General features: G+C 37.6%; 5 protein-coding genes across 5 annotated transcripts; 3 read left to right on the top strand and 2 right to left on the bottom strand.

Moving 5' to 3' along the window:
* Window positions 1–787: 787 nt before the first annotated feature.
* On the top strand, window positions 788–2,325 carry LOC105276101 (zinc finger Ran-binding domain-containing protein 2). Its single transcript, XM_011333448.3, has 4 exons — window positions 788–996; window positions 1,279–1,604; window positions 1,715–1,920; window positions 2,010–2,325. Exons 1-4 carry the CDS (start codon window positions 923–925, stop codon window positions 2,109–2,111), a joined length of 708 nt encoding a protein of 235 aa, XP_011331750.1. The 5' UTR covers window positions 788–922; the 3' UTR covers window positions 2,112–2,325.
* A 169-nt stretch (window positions 2,326–2,494) lies between these two features.
* LOC105276100 (integral membrane protein 2C) lies at window positions 2,495–7,374 on the bottom strand. The gene is made up of 5 exons (XM_011333447.3): window positions 7,100–7,374; window positions 5,645–6,106; window positions 5,281–5,395; window positions 5,028–5,177; window positions 2,495–4,892 (listed from the first exon to the last, which is right to left on the bottom strand). Exons 1-5 carry the CDS (start codon window positions 7,181–7,183, stop codon window positions 4,798–4,800), a joined length of 906 nt encoding a protein of 301 aa, XP_011331749.1. The 5' UTR covers window positions 7,184–7,374; the 3' UTR covers window positions 2,495–4,797.
* Window positions 7,375–7,508: 134 nt separating this feature from the next.
* LOC105276099 (5-methylcytosine rRNA methyltransferase NSUN4) lies at window positions 7,509–10,449 on the top strand. Its single transcript, XM_011333446.3, has 8 exons — window positions 7,509–8,168; window positions 8,349–8,531; window positions 8,595–8,967; window positions 9,067–9,249; window positions 9,324–9,610; window positions 9,727–9,851; window positions 9,941–10,078; window positions 10,164–10,449. The coding sequence occupies exons 1-8, from the start codon at window positions 8,085–8,087 to the stop codon at window positions 10,303–10,305; spliced, it is 1,515 nt and encodes a 504-aa protein (XP_011331748.1). The 5' UTR covers window positions 7,509–8,084; the 3' UTR covers window positions 10,306–10,449.
* A 1,133-nt stretch (window positions 10,450–11,582) lies between these two features.
* LOC105276097 (sperm flagellar protein 1) lies at window positions 11,583–13,456 on the top strand. The gene is made up of 4 exons (XM_011333443.3): window positions 11,583–11,606; window positions 12,173–12,298; window positions 12,455–12,739; window positions 12,988–13,456. Exons 2-4 carry the CDS (start codon window positions 12,187–12,189, stop codon window positions 13,278–13,280), a joined length of 690 nt encoding a protein of 229 aa, XP_011331745.1. The 5' UTR covers window positions 11,583–11,606; window positions 12,173–12,186; the 3' UTR covers window positions 13,281–13,456.
* On the bottom strand, window positions 13,375–14,359 carry LOC105276098 (U6 snRNA-associated Sm-like protein LSm3). Its single transcript, XM_011333444.3, has 3 exons — window positions 14,198–14,359; window positions 13,995–14,102; window positions 13,375–13,842 (listed from the first exon to the last, which is right to left on the bottom strand). Exons 1-3 carry the CDS (start codon window positions 14,216–14,218, stop codon window positions 13,675–13,677), a joined length of 297 nt encoding a protein of 98 aa, XP_011331746.1. The 5' UTR covers window positions 14,219–14,359; the 3' UTR covers window positions 13,375–13,674.
* Window positions 14,360–14,437: the final 78 nt, after the last annotated feature.

The following is a 14,437-nucleotide window of genomic DNA, read 5'->3' as shown; positions in this document are numbered from 1 at the left end:
GATATCATCAACTCAGAACTCCTTTGAGAAGAAAAAAACTTTAAACTCGAGAACTTTTTCATTTCTGAATTTACGGTATTTTCAATAGCAGAGAACTCTAGGCAATATAAAAAATAATGATTTCAACAACTCAGAACTGCTCGGAAAAGAAAAAATTTCTACGGGCTAGAACTTTTTCATTTCCGAGTTTACGGTATTTTCAATAGCAGAGAACTCTAGGCAATATTCCAATTAATAATATAAACATGTCAGCACTCCTCGGAAAAAGAAAAAAATTTTTTAATAAATAATAGATGAATATTATTATTCGAAAACATTATTAACATTGAAAAATAAAATAGCGCGCGCCTGTGTTGTACTAGTTATATAAAATATAACTTTCACAATATAAATTAAAACAATAAAATAATTTATGTTGTGCAATTGGCACTGCGTCATAATTAAAAATTTAATACCTTATTAGATTTCTAACCATCAGCATTGAGTCTTGACCGAAAACAGCACAAGTAGAAACGAATAGTCTCTATCGATATGTACAATTATTGACACATAATAACAATTATGTGTGCTATTTCCGTCATATTAATCTTTTTATGCACTGTATTTCGTTTTTGGACGGTAACAATAATGAAAGCGATGGTTCAAAGTGAAAAAGTTGTTCGAAGATGATTTCTGCTTAGTTTCTGATCGCCATTTTATGTTCAAAGAACGATTCTCGAAGGGACATATTGTAGGTTTCGATATATCGTCTCGATAAATAATCGAATTATTCATATATCGAAAAACGTTGGTAATTGGTCCGGTCCCGCTGTCTATTTCTAACCTGTAACCAAAGTTAAGTAAATTTGTGTGTTTATTCGATAGATATGTTAAATAAAATTAATAGATCATTATGATAGGAAAGAGTATATTGTTTTAAATTATGGCAAGATACTCCAGTGAATCGGACTCTGATCATAGTAGTAGATATCGAAGAAGACGAAATCGAAAGTCAAGGTACGGAATAAAAATATAATTATGAGTAGGTTATAATTCTTTTTCTTTTATACTATACTTATTTTTATTTTATATTACTATATTTACTTTATTATATACTATATTTATTCTTTATTTATTTTATACTACTAGCGATACACTATTATTATTAGCAAAATTAATCACTACTTTTAATAGAATTTAGTAGCTTGATTTTATTTAGTTTATCTAATGTATTCTTCATCTTCGAATATTGTTACCTATAATAGAAAACAAATTCTAAATATTATAATGTCCTTCCAGATCCAGTAGCTCGGACAGCAGCGACTCTTCGTCGCATCGGAGACGTTCGTCTAAGCACTCGAGGGCTAAGCGCAGACATCGCTCGCATTCAAGGAGCAGAGGAAGAGACCGGAACTCGAAGAATCATAGAGGATTGAGGAGCAGCCATTCGAGGGATCGCGATAAGAGGCGTTATCATTCAAGCGCGGGCAGATCATACTCCTCCGATCGCACGAAGAAGAAAGGCAGGTCTGCTTCGAGAGAAAAGTCGCGCAGCCCTTCCAGCAGTTCACAATCGAACCAACCGAAAACTAACATTGAGCGAAACCAAGTTACGATAGTAAAGGGTAAAGACTCTCTCATTGATATTGTAACGTTACGTGTTATGCGATGGATTTCTGTCGTCACGTTTGAGAATATATTAATATTGATAATAATATGAAATCATTGCTTGCAGACGATTTTCCAATTGAGCCACGCTTCAAGGATGGCATACTTGACGAGATAAATGCCGAAGGTTTCACTCCTAAACAGTTCAGCAGTTCGGCTTCCACTAAGGAGAGCAAGTTCAAGAATATCGTTATAGATATCAGTTCGGACACTATACAGTTGCCACCAGTGCCTAACGTTCCCAGTGGACCAGAAAGCATATTTCACACCTCGGTAAATTCCCTTCCTCTTTTTTTCCTTAAATGTCCTGGATGTATCTATAAGTGAGATAATATTTTAATTCTTTGTGATTGTGATTTCAGATCATGGTGGACCAAGAAGCAAGATTCGATAAATGGGTGAAGAAGCTCTACACTCTTAGACAAAAGGCTATAGCTGATTTAATGCACACGAATGTTACTTGACACGTAACCGTACGTGCCAATGTGTTTCAGTGATAATATACATATAAACTTATGATATTATTTTATGTAAATATTGCTGTGGACTCTTTATATAAAATCCTATTTAAAATTCAACGGCATGTTTCTAAACAAGCACGTAATATTACAACATATTGTAAATTATAACGAAAGATACGTATCTCGAATAAATCATATAAAATTTGATGAACGTTAATTGATGACTATCGTTGTCAATTCATTATCACATTATGACATGATTATAATGACCGAAGATTAAGATTTGGCAAATGATGTTATAAATAAAACTAAAAATTATTCTTGTCAAATTAAATATTTGCTTTGATGATTAAAAAATATATGATCATACTGAAGCTGATATATTCGTGTGTACCATTTATTTCTCATCAGATCTTACAATCAATTATAATTTGCAGGATTTACAATTAATACAGTTTTATAAATTTGGTTTCTTTAATACTTTACGGAAACAACTTTCCGGACTTGATAATCGGAGAGACCGGAAGTAGCGGCTACGACAACTCAACAGAATCGCTCGAAACGTGCGAGAGAATCTGTACATAATGCTTCTGATCATAATAAAGTTTAAATACATACACCTCCGTATGTCGTTTTAAAGTTATGCATATGTTTGAACTAATACAAGAAAGCAGTGGCACTAAAGCGACCGTTATCAACAAGATTATTGCGTTCCCGATATCGAGAAAGCAAATGTAGAGAACTAACGTATTATATATTTATTACCATCAGCAAGTAATATATGTGCCTACGACATTTAAAACGCGTCACATTAAATTGAATGTCTTGGAATCGTGACACGGACAAGCGCGAAACTAACACAGAGAATTTGGATTTTGTAAATGCTCAGGCACTCGGTCCACGTGGTGTATTCGTACATGTTAATATACAAGTATATGCTTCCGTTATTCCAGTCGACTCATTTGCAAAAAAAAGGAATTAATCGAGCCTTTTCGCACGTGAGTAGAAGCGAGCGGGAGTTTAAATCTTTCTAATGTCTACTCGGGAACATAATACAATTTTTATCTTATTTGAACACTGAAATTGCAATTCTTTCTCAGGGTTTATTTCGGTTACTTTACATACGAAAATCATCCTGCAACAATATATATATCTAGCCATCTTAAAACTTCAAGACATCTATATAGGTGATGTAATGCATAATCTATAACGTGAAATGTATTACGGAATTTCCTCTCATTTTCTGGCGCGCTATGAGATTCTTGGATCACTTATTTAACGCCTAAATCGTTTTTTCCTCAAGATAAGGAAGATTATAATCCTGTGACAATAAGGATAATCTTTCGCGAACCGAAAGAAAGACTTAAGATAATATACTCAAGTATTTTGCTCAACGTTTTACAGGTATCGCTATTTGATATGCGATGTTTACGATTAGGGTGAATAAAAGAGGGAGAATATCCGAGTACCTGGATACATTTGCCAGCATCGAACGGCGTGCACTTGTGTATACATAAATAATAAAGTCGCCAAAATTACAAATATACTCTGACAATGCACCAAAATAGACTAGTAGCCATATCGCATTCACGCAATATTACTGTCTGTTCCAGTTCGGGTTCTCAGCCCCAGCGGGTTTTTTTTCATATTACAACAAACTGGCAATAAAAATAAATGCTACGTGAAACATTTGACGCACTTAAAATACAATATTCTATTCGTCAATGTTAAAGCTTTCTCGCAAGAAAAAATGCAGAATGGACAAACAAATCTTCGAGGAATGTCACTGAACGTCACGATACAATCTTGAATCAGTACTTTGTAACTTCTGCCATTCTCGAACGTGTTGTAAAAATATTTATATAGTCGCATTATCTTATAATCGTTTAACATGTTTTACGCATCGTAACCACGATCACGTGCAAAAGCAACGTATTTCCTATACCAGAACGCATTTTTAAAACTACTTTACTTCGCGACGCCAGCAATTTAGCGGTCCGCATCTCGTTCAATGTTCAAACACGTATGTTTGCGAGCGATAAATTTGCTGACAGGTCATAAACATAATATAAATAATATATCCGTAATTTTTATCAATAATGACGCATCGTGAAATTACATGACGAGCGCAACGACTTAGTACGCTATTCTTTACAAGCTTCATCGGATATACCGTAAGAACCGAATTACAAGCTCGGACAGTGTTTCGCTTTCATGTAATTTCATTTCATTTCAATTTCCCGCGTTCTCTTTCTTTTTTAAAATGAATTTAATGATTTACGTCGTTCACGCTTAGTCCCCCGCGATATTACAAAGGACTCTCTCATGATGCATCAGTTACCTCCGATTGATAACTAGCAAAACCACATGATTGCACTATACAATTTCACGATATTTCTACAGCTAATAGAAAATACAATGGAAAGACATAATGAGGCGTTCCAATAAGCGTGGGAGCATGTTTGAGATTCGGTAATCCAGAAGAGAGTCGAGGAAGAGAAAAAAATCAGTCGATGTACGATAAATGCAAGATAACGATCCTAGATTCGATAAAACATTCACCTAAGTTCGCTCTCTCTCTGTCCCCGAATAGCGTATTTAATTTTTATATTGATCTACTGGTGATTAATATTCTAGAATAATTGAAAACTGCCTCCCCTTCCTCTGGTTCAAAACTCCTCTCACAGCTTCATTCAAAGTCCCCTAGATTTACAATATCCACCTCCATGATACTATTTCCAGCGAACTGGCCAAACACTCCGCTCGACGCGCTGCGTTTCACAACTGAAAAACAGTAAAGAAATGCGAGATTAATATCGTATCGTATCGCATTTAATAAATCGTAGCGTAATAATATATATCGTGAGACAATTTCATCCCCACAAAGAGAAAAGCTTTACAATTGAAAATTCAACTAACCACTAGAGGCGTTTACTTTCTGCAGCATGTACGTAGGCAAGTCTTGGCATTCGCGCGCTATGTACTTCCCAAGAACCGACATGTCGGTGATCGGCGGCGTAATCACCTTCATGGTTTCACGTACGATCGCAGTATCCACTTCGTAGTAGCCTAATAAAAATTAGACGCAACGTACATGAGTGATTTCCAAATAAATTACAATGAATAGTATATTAAAAGCAGATGATCAGTGTGGATGGGATATCAGACTCACCATCGTACATCTTTTTCAGGAGATCATACATATTACGAGGCGGTAATACACGCTGACGATTCAGTGGCATCACGAAGCAGACCTGGCCGTCGATGTCTATGATACCGGTTTTGTTCTGTAAATAGAGATTGTTTTGTGACACAAGTAATATACAATAAAAACATACAGCAAGCTTTTATAATCTACTGTATAAATATATTTGTTAATATTAAATTTTATTCCACAAATAAATGGATAAATAAAGACATGAAAAATTAATGAACATTTTCTATAAACGTTACAAAGGTCGTCCCTTCCGTAAGATAAAATCTCTCGCGATCCCCCGTATTGCAAAGTTCGTAATAGAGACCGGACGTTGACTCACAATGTTAAAATCGTGTATAAATCGGCCTTGGCGTCCACCGCGGAAATCAGGCACGTCGATCTTCTCGTAGTGCTCATTCTCTAGATCGATCTCGAATCTCTCCTTGAAGAAGTTATCGATGTCGAGCGCGTTCTGCTCCATGGCCCTGGTGAGACCCTTGGTGAACAGATCGGAGTCGGTCAATAGTCCCTGCATGCCGTTACTGCCGTAGGACGCCTTGTTCGTGCTGTCATATGGGATGCTGTACCAGCCGGTACGGAATCTGTGCATCTGAGTTCTCGCGTACTGTTTGTAGATGTAAAGCCCGCCGATCACGCCGATAATCAGTATCATCAGCGCGACGAGAAAGAGCAAAAAAGTCGCCGTCACATGTATACGATGGATGTTTCTCCTAGAAACGAAGTAATGGCCAACCGAATCGGTTTTTGGACGTGCTGCTTCCGGATCGGTTTTCGAGCCTTCCTGTTAAAAGGAACACTTATATTTTTAACGATTTCGTCCAGCCCTCAGCTCCAAGATCGGGCTTTTCATTTTTTTTTTTATATTTTTTGCAACATATATTTTTAAAATGTTTTTAAATGCTTTTAATGATGACTATATGTTACAACCCAATGATTCTTTATAATTCTTAATTCTTTATATGAATATATATAAATAATAAAACGACCGATTATCATTATTTAAGTACGCAATAGCGCCGCCTTGTATATAAACTGATACTGATAACTCTGTTGATAGTTGTACGTCACACATAGATAAGACCAGTACAAGCAGATATAATTCAAGTTTCCTCCCAAATTCAATTACACGATATATAAAATTATATACTTCAACTGCATACTCAATTTCAACAAAATTTCATTTGCCAAAAATTTGGTAAAGAAAGCTTTGAAAACATTTTACGATTTTATTGTTGTTATCTTCAAAATATGCATCGATAAGAAGCACTTTAATGTTTAAAAAATAGATAGGATTTGGAAAAGAAATAGCTTCTTTCAGCTTTAATCTGCTTCCCTCAAGTGCAATTGGAACGTCAACGTGCGAACACTGCACTGTGTCACAACAATAGCACCCTTATTAGCGCGTAACGCGCGACGAATTTACCCAATTCAATTCGCCTCGCTGTTACCGAGTGCACACTGTCGTGCATTAGACACACACGTACAGTGACATGTCAACTGATGTCACACCGCGGGAGCGTGCATAGTGCACTTGCGCTGACAGCGCAGAGAAGTGCACTATGTACATCGAAACTCGAATTGACAATTCAAGAACATAATCGTCCGCTCGCGCGTTATCGCGTTGGGCAATTTAGCAGCGCGGCCTTGGCGGCTTAAAAAGTCGGAGATAGCGGTTGCCTAGCTGACGAAATTGAATTAGTTGACAGGAAGAATCAGAACGCAGTTTTGCGATAAGCTGCGCGTCGCATGACCTACGAGCTACGTATGTACTAACCGTCGCGTTTTCCTCCACAAACAATGGCTGCTCCATTTTGTCGGACGCCTTCTTCTCCGTGATCGCCTTCGTGATGATCGTCATGTTTGCGATTCTCGGATTGTCAGTCGGTTAGTAAATATTCCTCGACAACAGCGCGGCGGATGAGGCGCACAGGCCGAGCCGTGTGTTGCTGGTTATCGCCGACGACGATGACCGTTTATCGGAGAACGCTCGGGGCCTCCTTGGACGGGGAAGATGCTCGAGACGATACCAAACTACGAAACAACGCGCGCAGAGTCTCGCGAGCAACTGCGTATACGCGAATGCAAAGCGCCGAGATGGCCGAGATTGATCGGTGACAGCCGCGCCCTCAGGGAACCAACGGGGAGAAGTACGCGCGCATGCGTCGTGCGTGAACTCGCGTGTGAAAACAAGTGAAGTCTCCCAATAATCGTCAAACGTCCATAATAATTTATACGACATGTTTTTTTATGCTTCTTTTAGACCCAATTGCAACCTTTTTTTAGGAGTGTAAGAAACAATAAATGTATGCTACATAAAATACATCTGCATGAAAAATTTTTCTAAGTTCAGGCTGCCGTCCGGTTGATGCTTCAAGTGCTTCAAACACTTTCTTCCTTCTTTTCGGATCTTGTATTTAATATCGTCTTAAATTTACCTCCAGATGCCGTATAGATCATTTTATTGACTATGGAATATCTAAAGATACACTTAAGACTGTTTAAATATAAGATTCGACTATAGTATTCATAAGTCGGATCGGATCTTATATTTAAGACCATGTTAAGTTCATCTGCAGATGCTGTATGGGTCATTTCATTGGCTGTGAAGTATCTGAAGATACACTTAGCAGTCAAATATAAGATCCGACTATGAATTTCCGGTTAGCAAGACGTCGTTAACCATGCTTAATATAAGCCATAACCTCAATATACATAATTGACATAAGTAAAATAAAGCGGGGTGACTTTAATTAGAAAAAATGACATATTTATTTAATAGACTGGTATTTAGAAACTTTATAGGAGTACATGTTGTCAGATTCAGTCACAAGGCGGAACACTGGGTAAATATCTTATTTTGCATCTTAATGTGCAATATAAATTATATCTTTAATATAATTTTACATTTTTTAATCAATTAATTGGAGTAATGTATGTTGTACGTAATTGTCTGTAATTGTGAAAAAAAAACAAAAACTGAGATGTAACCTTTATTTAAATTCTTTATTTCACTATTTATTTAGTCTGTGATTAGAAAAAAGAAGACAAGCATGGACAAAGCACTGAAGCACTTCGACGAGTTTTACGGTGACGTCTATGGGAAGTCATGGCAAGATATAAAAACTGCATTATTAATGGAAGACCACAAGTACGCTGCTATTGTGAATACCTACAGTGATATGGATAGGATAAAATCAGAGTTAGAGGTATACCTATGTCGTAAAATATCGTAAATACTATAAATTTAACTAACGTGCTGTGACTTTTAGTCCCAAGGTGCCATGAATGTGAAAGCGATTTATGAAACTTACAAGGAACAGATTGATACAAATCCAGAGAGAGTTAAGAGAAAAAAGAAAACGAAAACTTCAGCGAGGCACCATCGAGTGGCATCCGTAGTTGCTGATGCTCAAAGATCGACCGTGCAATCGCATTACCCTGAGGATCATGTCACGCCTACATTTGTCGAGACGGAGGATGAAGATAAAGACACAGCACAAGTAAATCAACCGTCGCAGCCTGTAGAAATGAAATCAATCGAGTCCAACTTGAATAAAATTGAACTAGACGAGACCCGAATCATAGAACCCAATGTCGGTTTAGGCGGAATGTACGAATTCGTGCCAGCTACGAAAATCAAAGGTATTGTCCGAAGAAAGAACGAATGTAAATGCGTGCTAAAATTATAAACGCTTTGTGCGCAATTCTATGTGAGTTTATCATTTTTTTTTGTTCGATTAGGGATGGAGGATTGGATATTGGAGTCGCAACACTATGGCTACTATAAGGAGGGTGCGAATTTCTCAGTAAATGTCGAGGAAGAGGCAATACTGACTTTTCCACAGTACCTCAATATCTACATGTTCGAGGAGGGAAACGACAGTAAATTCCCACCGCCGAGAAAGGGATCCACCGGGGTTTTAGGTGTGTCTTCGTGCGACTTGACTGTTTGTGGTGTCAGTACTTATGTGGATTTTCCAGATTATTTTATTTCGCAGATTATTATCTCATGGACGGCGCTTCGATACTGCCGGTATTGGCGTTAGATTTGCAGCCCGGGGACGTTGTGCTGGACATGTGCGCGGCGCCGGGAGGAAAGACGCTGACTATACTCCAGACGCTCATGCCGTCGACGATGGTCGCTAACGATATCAGCAAATCCAGAGCAGATAGGATCCACAAGGTCATAAACCAGTTTCTGGACGATATCGGCCAGTGGCACGACAAACTGTTCGTGACACAGCGAGACGCGCGATTTATCACTGAAAACGATGTGTACAACAAGGTGATGAATTAGTTCTGTAATTGTGAATTGGATCTAGAGAAAATCCTGACTTGATTTAATCACTGTCAATAATGATATTTCGATAACGATGACTTAGTTATCAATTGCTTTCGTAGATCTTGGTGGATGTGCCTTGCACTACAGACAGGCATGTTTTGCACTCGGATGAGAACAATATTTTCAAACCACAGAGAATACGCGAGAGGTTGCAGATACCAGAATTGCAGGCGGAGATTTTAGCGTATGCAACTCAATGCCTCGTACAATAGTACAATATAAACAAATATATATCTTGTTACTCTCGTTCGTCAGATGATTTTCATGTTACAGAAATGCATTAAAGATAGTAGCGGTTGGCGGAACGGTCGTGTATTCAACGTGTTCCCTCAGTCCGATCCAAAACGACGGTGTCGTCGGCATGGCGTTGAAAAAAGTCTGGGAGGAGACCAATTCAATTATGTTTGTAAAGTGGGTATCTAATAATTATGGTAAATTATTGTCCACCCATCGTTGAGTATCGACTATACGTTTCTCTGTTTCCTCTTCTTTATAGGGATATGAGTCAGGCGCTGAAGCCATTGCGATGCCTTTACAGATTCGACGACTACAGATTAAAATATGGTCATATCGCTGTTCCTACGCTTGATAATAACTGGGGCCCCATGTACTTTTGTAAAATAATACGAACGCGGTAGTGACAGGCGAGAGTGCGAATAACTTGAATATAAAAATTATTGTAGAGACAATATACGATGATATTACGTAATAAATATTATTTTATGTAGCAAACAGGAATTTCGATCAAATGAACTTATGTATATATTGGGTTGGCCAAAAAATAATTGCGTTTTTTTAATATAAATAAAAGGCGAATTTTTCATGGGAAATAAAAACTTTATTAAACAATATATTGTCCATTTTGTTTGATTATCTTTTGCCATTTTTCAGGCAACTTCATGATTCCGCGCTCAAAAAAGTTCTTATCTTTTTCAGCAAAAAACAATTCCAAGAACGATTTGATATCCTCATCAGCAGTAAAGGTTTTACCATTCAAGGCGTTTTGCAAAGAACGAAACAAATGGTAATCTGATGGTGCCAGGTCTGGCGAATATGGTGGATGTGGTAACACATCCCATCCAAGCTGCAACAATTTTTGACGAGTGACCAAACTTGTACGTGGTCTAGCGTTATCATGGTGAAACACAACACCTTTGTGATTCACCAATTCTGGACGTTTCTGTTTGATGACATCATTTAATTTATCCAGTTGACGACAGTATACGTCTGAATTAATGGTTTGACTCCTTGTAAGCAGCTCAAAATACACAATACCTTTAAAGTCCCACCAAACTGACAGCATAATCTTTCTTTGGTGAATATCTGCTTTTGAAGTGCTTTGAGCAGGTTCATCACGCTTGCTCCACGATCTTTTTTGTTTGACGTTGTTGTAGACGATCCATTTTTCGTCGCCTGTTATCATACGTTTTAAAAATGGATCATTTTCCTCACGTTTCAAAAGAGAATCGCAGATGTCAATACGCTTAGTGAGATGAATTTCTTTGAGCTCATGTGGTACCCAAATATCGAGCTTACTAATGTATCCAAGTCGTTTTAAATGGTTTTCAACACTCGATTTCGATATGTTAAGATTCTCAGCAATCTCTCGTGTCGTTAAACGCCGATTGGAATCGATCAGTGCCTTTATTTTGTCATCATCAATTTCGATTGGCCTTCCTGAGCGTGGTGCATCTTTCACATTAAAATCTCCAGATCGAAATTTAGTAAACCAATTTTGACACTGCCGCAGTTTTAAAGCATCTTCGCCATATACATCACATAACTTTTTATGAGCTTGCACAGCTTTTTTCCCTTTTCGGAAGTAATAAAACAAAATATGACGAAAATGTTCTTTTCGATTTTCCATTTTGAAATCGACGGCAAACAAACAATTGTTAACGAAATCGTGTACTTTCTTTTTGTAAAACAAGCTTGAACTGTGAGTTGTTAACCTACATAATGAATTTGCGGTTTAGAATGAAGTTAGTTACATTTCAAGACATGTATGTCCATCTATTGGAAAAAAACGCAATTACTTTTTGGCCAACCCAATATATGCGCTTAAATTTGAAGTAATAGAGCAAGTAGTAGAATAATAAATTGTTCTATCTTAAAAAAAAATAGATTCAATGAGAATAGTTACTTAAATTGATGCAACACCGCATGTTTTAGCTTGACCTCTTTGAAGCTTTCATGAATGAAGATTTTATATCTCTAAATTTAAACATTTTTATTTAATATTCCATGAACCGTGATTTCCTTTTCTCCTCTTTACGCTCGATTCGCGAAGTTTGCTCTTTTTCTCATCACGTGCAAAAATGTTTTACTGCTCTAACGTGAAGCTAGGTCCAAGCGAAATCAAGCGAAGTCGCTCGGCATGTCACACGAAAACTATGTCAACCGCGTTTACAAATTTTTAATTTATAAGTAACAGAAGTTTCTTTTTCTCTCGCGTGTTTTTCTTTCATGATACTCACATTCTCGTCGACGCGCGGCCCGCCAAAGGCATCACGGTGGACATGAACGCAAATTCGGAAACTGGCGATCATCTCGGCGAGATCTACGAATGGATCGATCAAATCAAGCTTTCCAGGCCGAAAAGAAACATAGCCAGAGATTTTTCTGATGGCGGTAACGAAAAAAGAACATTACAGTCCTCTTTCTGTAGAAATGCTTATTGAACGTTTGGGTTTAATCCTAGAAAACCAATTAATCTTTTTGAAACATGTTGAAAGGCTTGATCCGCGGAAAATTTAACTAAACTTGACGATTAAATTTAAATTTTAGTGTTGATGGCGGAGCTGCTGAAACGTTATTATCCCAAGCACGTGGACGTGCACAATTATGTCGCCGGCAATAGCATTACAAAGAAAGTTGACAATTGGTGCACGTTAAATCGCAAAGTGCTGTCGAAGATCGACATGAAACTGGGAAAGGAGGTGATCAATCAGCTGGCGAATTCCCAGCCAGGTGTTATCGAGAAAGTCCTTGCTGATCTGCGGGCAAAAATCATGAAGGATTCTATTGCCGACCGGGATTCCTTGTACTCCAGTCATGAAGGTGGTAAAGGTGGTAAGCTATCAAATTACTTATTAGTTTTTCTCAGATTCCGCGTGAATTCTTATTTTTAATTTATACTTTTACAATTTCTATTTATAAATGTAATAATTCTATTTATAAAAATCATTATAAATTCGAATCATTATAAACATATACGAGATATATGATAATTAATTAATTAATATGATACTATCGAGAGAGAGTATCATAATATATTTTTTATTTAATTATTAATTTTCTCATCCAATGGTTTGGTTTAGAAACAGTGAAGTCCATGTTGAGTCTTGACGAGGTGGAGAACAAAACCGTTCCCCGGCACGTCTTTATTCGCTTGAAACAAGAATTACAAGAGAAGAACGATGAAATCGCCACGCTGCAACAAAAGATTTTGCATCTGGAAAACATAATGAGACTAAAGAATCAGAGGATCGACGATCTTACGGCACAAATCATGCGGCCATCGTCTGAGCGGAACGTCACATCCATACCGCGTCCTCACGTTATTGGTAGCAGTATCTTGAAGCTGTGTGCCTCCACCAAGTTATCGCAATGAAATCTCAAATATTACGCCTGCTCTCTGAGCATACAATAGATTTTCATCACGCGACGAAGCATATTCTCTTGCTCTTAGTTTTTACACCGTATTATAAGAATACACTTTTTATTATCACCTATTTGCATCGCTTACAGAATTTATCTTGCGATATGAATATATATAATCTTACAACATGTGCAATTCATTATTTATCATTATTGTTTTAAACAGCTTCGACTGTCATCAACTGCTAAATTTCCCTTGATCTTTTTCATTTAATTTCACAAATGTACTGTAAATCCTTCAAACACCAACAATGCAAAATTCCATGTTAACTATGTCATCAAGTGTTTGTAATGTCAGGACACACACTGCACGAATGGTTCGTCTCACGGTCTCACAAACGTAGATCTTACGTGGGTGAAGACACCAGGATCACACCGTCACCGCGTACAAACAGCATGGGAATGTTTCTCTTCTTCTGGCGATAGACCTCCTCGAACGTTTCCTCATCGGTCTCCACCACAGTCACGATCTCTTCCACTTCACCCAGCACCATATTCAAGTGCTGATCATAAGCCTGAATAATTGAAAACATTAATATTATTTTTAATATTAAATATTGTAATATTTAATATTATTTTTCGATGCTTTTGTTGGATATTGACTACTCCATAAAATGCGATTGGGAGCTCAAGAAGCGAAGCGATCAATTGAGTGATGATATCTTACGTATAATTTCCCTCGTAGTTCCCGATCGTTCCTCATTTTCACGTAAATTCGCTCCTCCAAGCTCAGTTTTATGAGGTCCAGCGGCTCCTTCACGTCTATCGGTGGTAACTGTAACGTTCGATGAACGTTTACTTTAGAATAAGAGTTCCTTTGCTAAAATGTGCAATCAAATGTTACGGTTTCTATGTGAATTCTGGACTTACCTGTTCCGCCTCCTCAGCCATTGCAAGCTTACGTATTTTCGCAACAACCGTGGGTGATTTTATGTCAATGTCAATCGCAGTCGAGAATCTACGCGTGAAATCCAATGTCACGCAATTGCAGCATAGGTTAGGTCACCGGTAACCATCACCGACAATCATCGATAATGGAATCGGAAGAAATACGTCCGTACGTGGATAAAAACCTCTCTCAGTTCTGAATCGGTAGAAATAAAGATAGAT

Source organism: Ooceraea biroi, chromosome 9 (genome assembly GCF_003672135.1).
Source record: "Ooceraea biroi isolate clonal line C1 chromosome 9, Obir_v5.4, whole genome shotgun sequence".
Taxonomy (NCBI): domain Eukaryota; kingdom Metazoa; phylum Arthropoda; class Insecta; order Hymenoptera; family Formicidae; genus Ooceraea; species Ooceraea biroi.
Note: the sequence above shows the minus strand (reverse complement) of the source record. Positions and strands in the feature narration are given on the sequence as shown.

Bases quoted from the DNA above. Each gene is read 5' to 3' on its own strand.
- LOC105276100 (XM_011333447.3), bottom strand. From the start codon at position 7,183: ATGACGATCATCACGAAGGCGATCACGGAGAAGAAGGCGTCCGACAAA. The intron at 6,107-7,099 runs GTTAGTACATAC...TCCTTTTAACAG, and splicing joins TTGTGGAGGAAAACGCGACG to GAAGGCTCGAAAACCGATCC. The intron at 4,893-5,027 runs GTTAGTTGAATT...ACTGTTTTTCAG, and splicing joins GAAAGTAAACGCCTCTAGTG to TTGTGAAACGCAGCGCGTCG.
- LOC105276099 (XM_011333446.3), top strand. From the start codon at position 8,085: ATGACATATTTATTTAATAGACTGGTATTTAGAAACTTTATAGGAGTA. The intron at 8,968-9,066 runs GTATTGTCCGAA...TTGTTCGATTAG, and splicing joins GCCAGCTACGAAAATCAAAG to GGATGGAGGATTGGATATTG. The intron at 9,250-9,323 runs GTGTGTCTTCGT...TTTATTTCGCAG, and splicing joins GGGATCCACCGGGGTTTTAG to ATTATTATCTCATGGACGGC.
- LOC105276097 (XM_011333443.3), top strand. From the start codon at position 12,187: ATGAACGCAAATTCGGAAACTGGCGATCATCTCGGCGAGATCTACGAA. The intron at 12,299-12,454 runs GTAACGAAAAAA...TTTAAATTTTAG, and splicing joins CAGAGATTTTTCTGATGGCG to TGTTGATGGCGGAGCTGCTG. The intron at 12,740-12,987 runs GTAAGCTATCAA...GGTTTGGTTTAG, and splicing joins TCATGAAGGTGGTAAAGGTG to AAACAGTGAAGTCCATGTTG.
- LOC105276098 (XM_011333444.3), bottom strand. From the start codon at position 14,218: ATGGCTGAGGAGGCGGAACAG. The intron at 14,103-14,197 runs GTAAGTCCAGAA...CGAACGTTACAG, and splicing joins TGGCTGAGGAGGCGGAACAG to TTACCACCGATAGACGTGAA. The intron at 13,843-13,994 runs GTAAGATATCAT...TCAATTATTCAG, and splicing joins AACTACGAGGGAAATTATAC to GCTTATGATCAGCACTTGAA.
- LOC105276101 (XM_011333448.3), top strand. From the start codon at position 923: ATGGCAAGATACTCCAGTGAATCGGACTCTGATCATAGTAGTAGATAT. The intron at 997-1,278 runs GTACGGAATAAA...ATGTCCTTCCAG, and splicing joins AGACGAAATCGAAAGTCAAG to ATCCAGTAGCTCGGACAGCA. The intron at 1,921-2,009 runs GTAAATTCCCTT...TTGTGATTTCAG, and splicing joins AAAGCATATTTCACACCTCG to ATCATGGTGGACCAAGAAGC.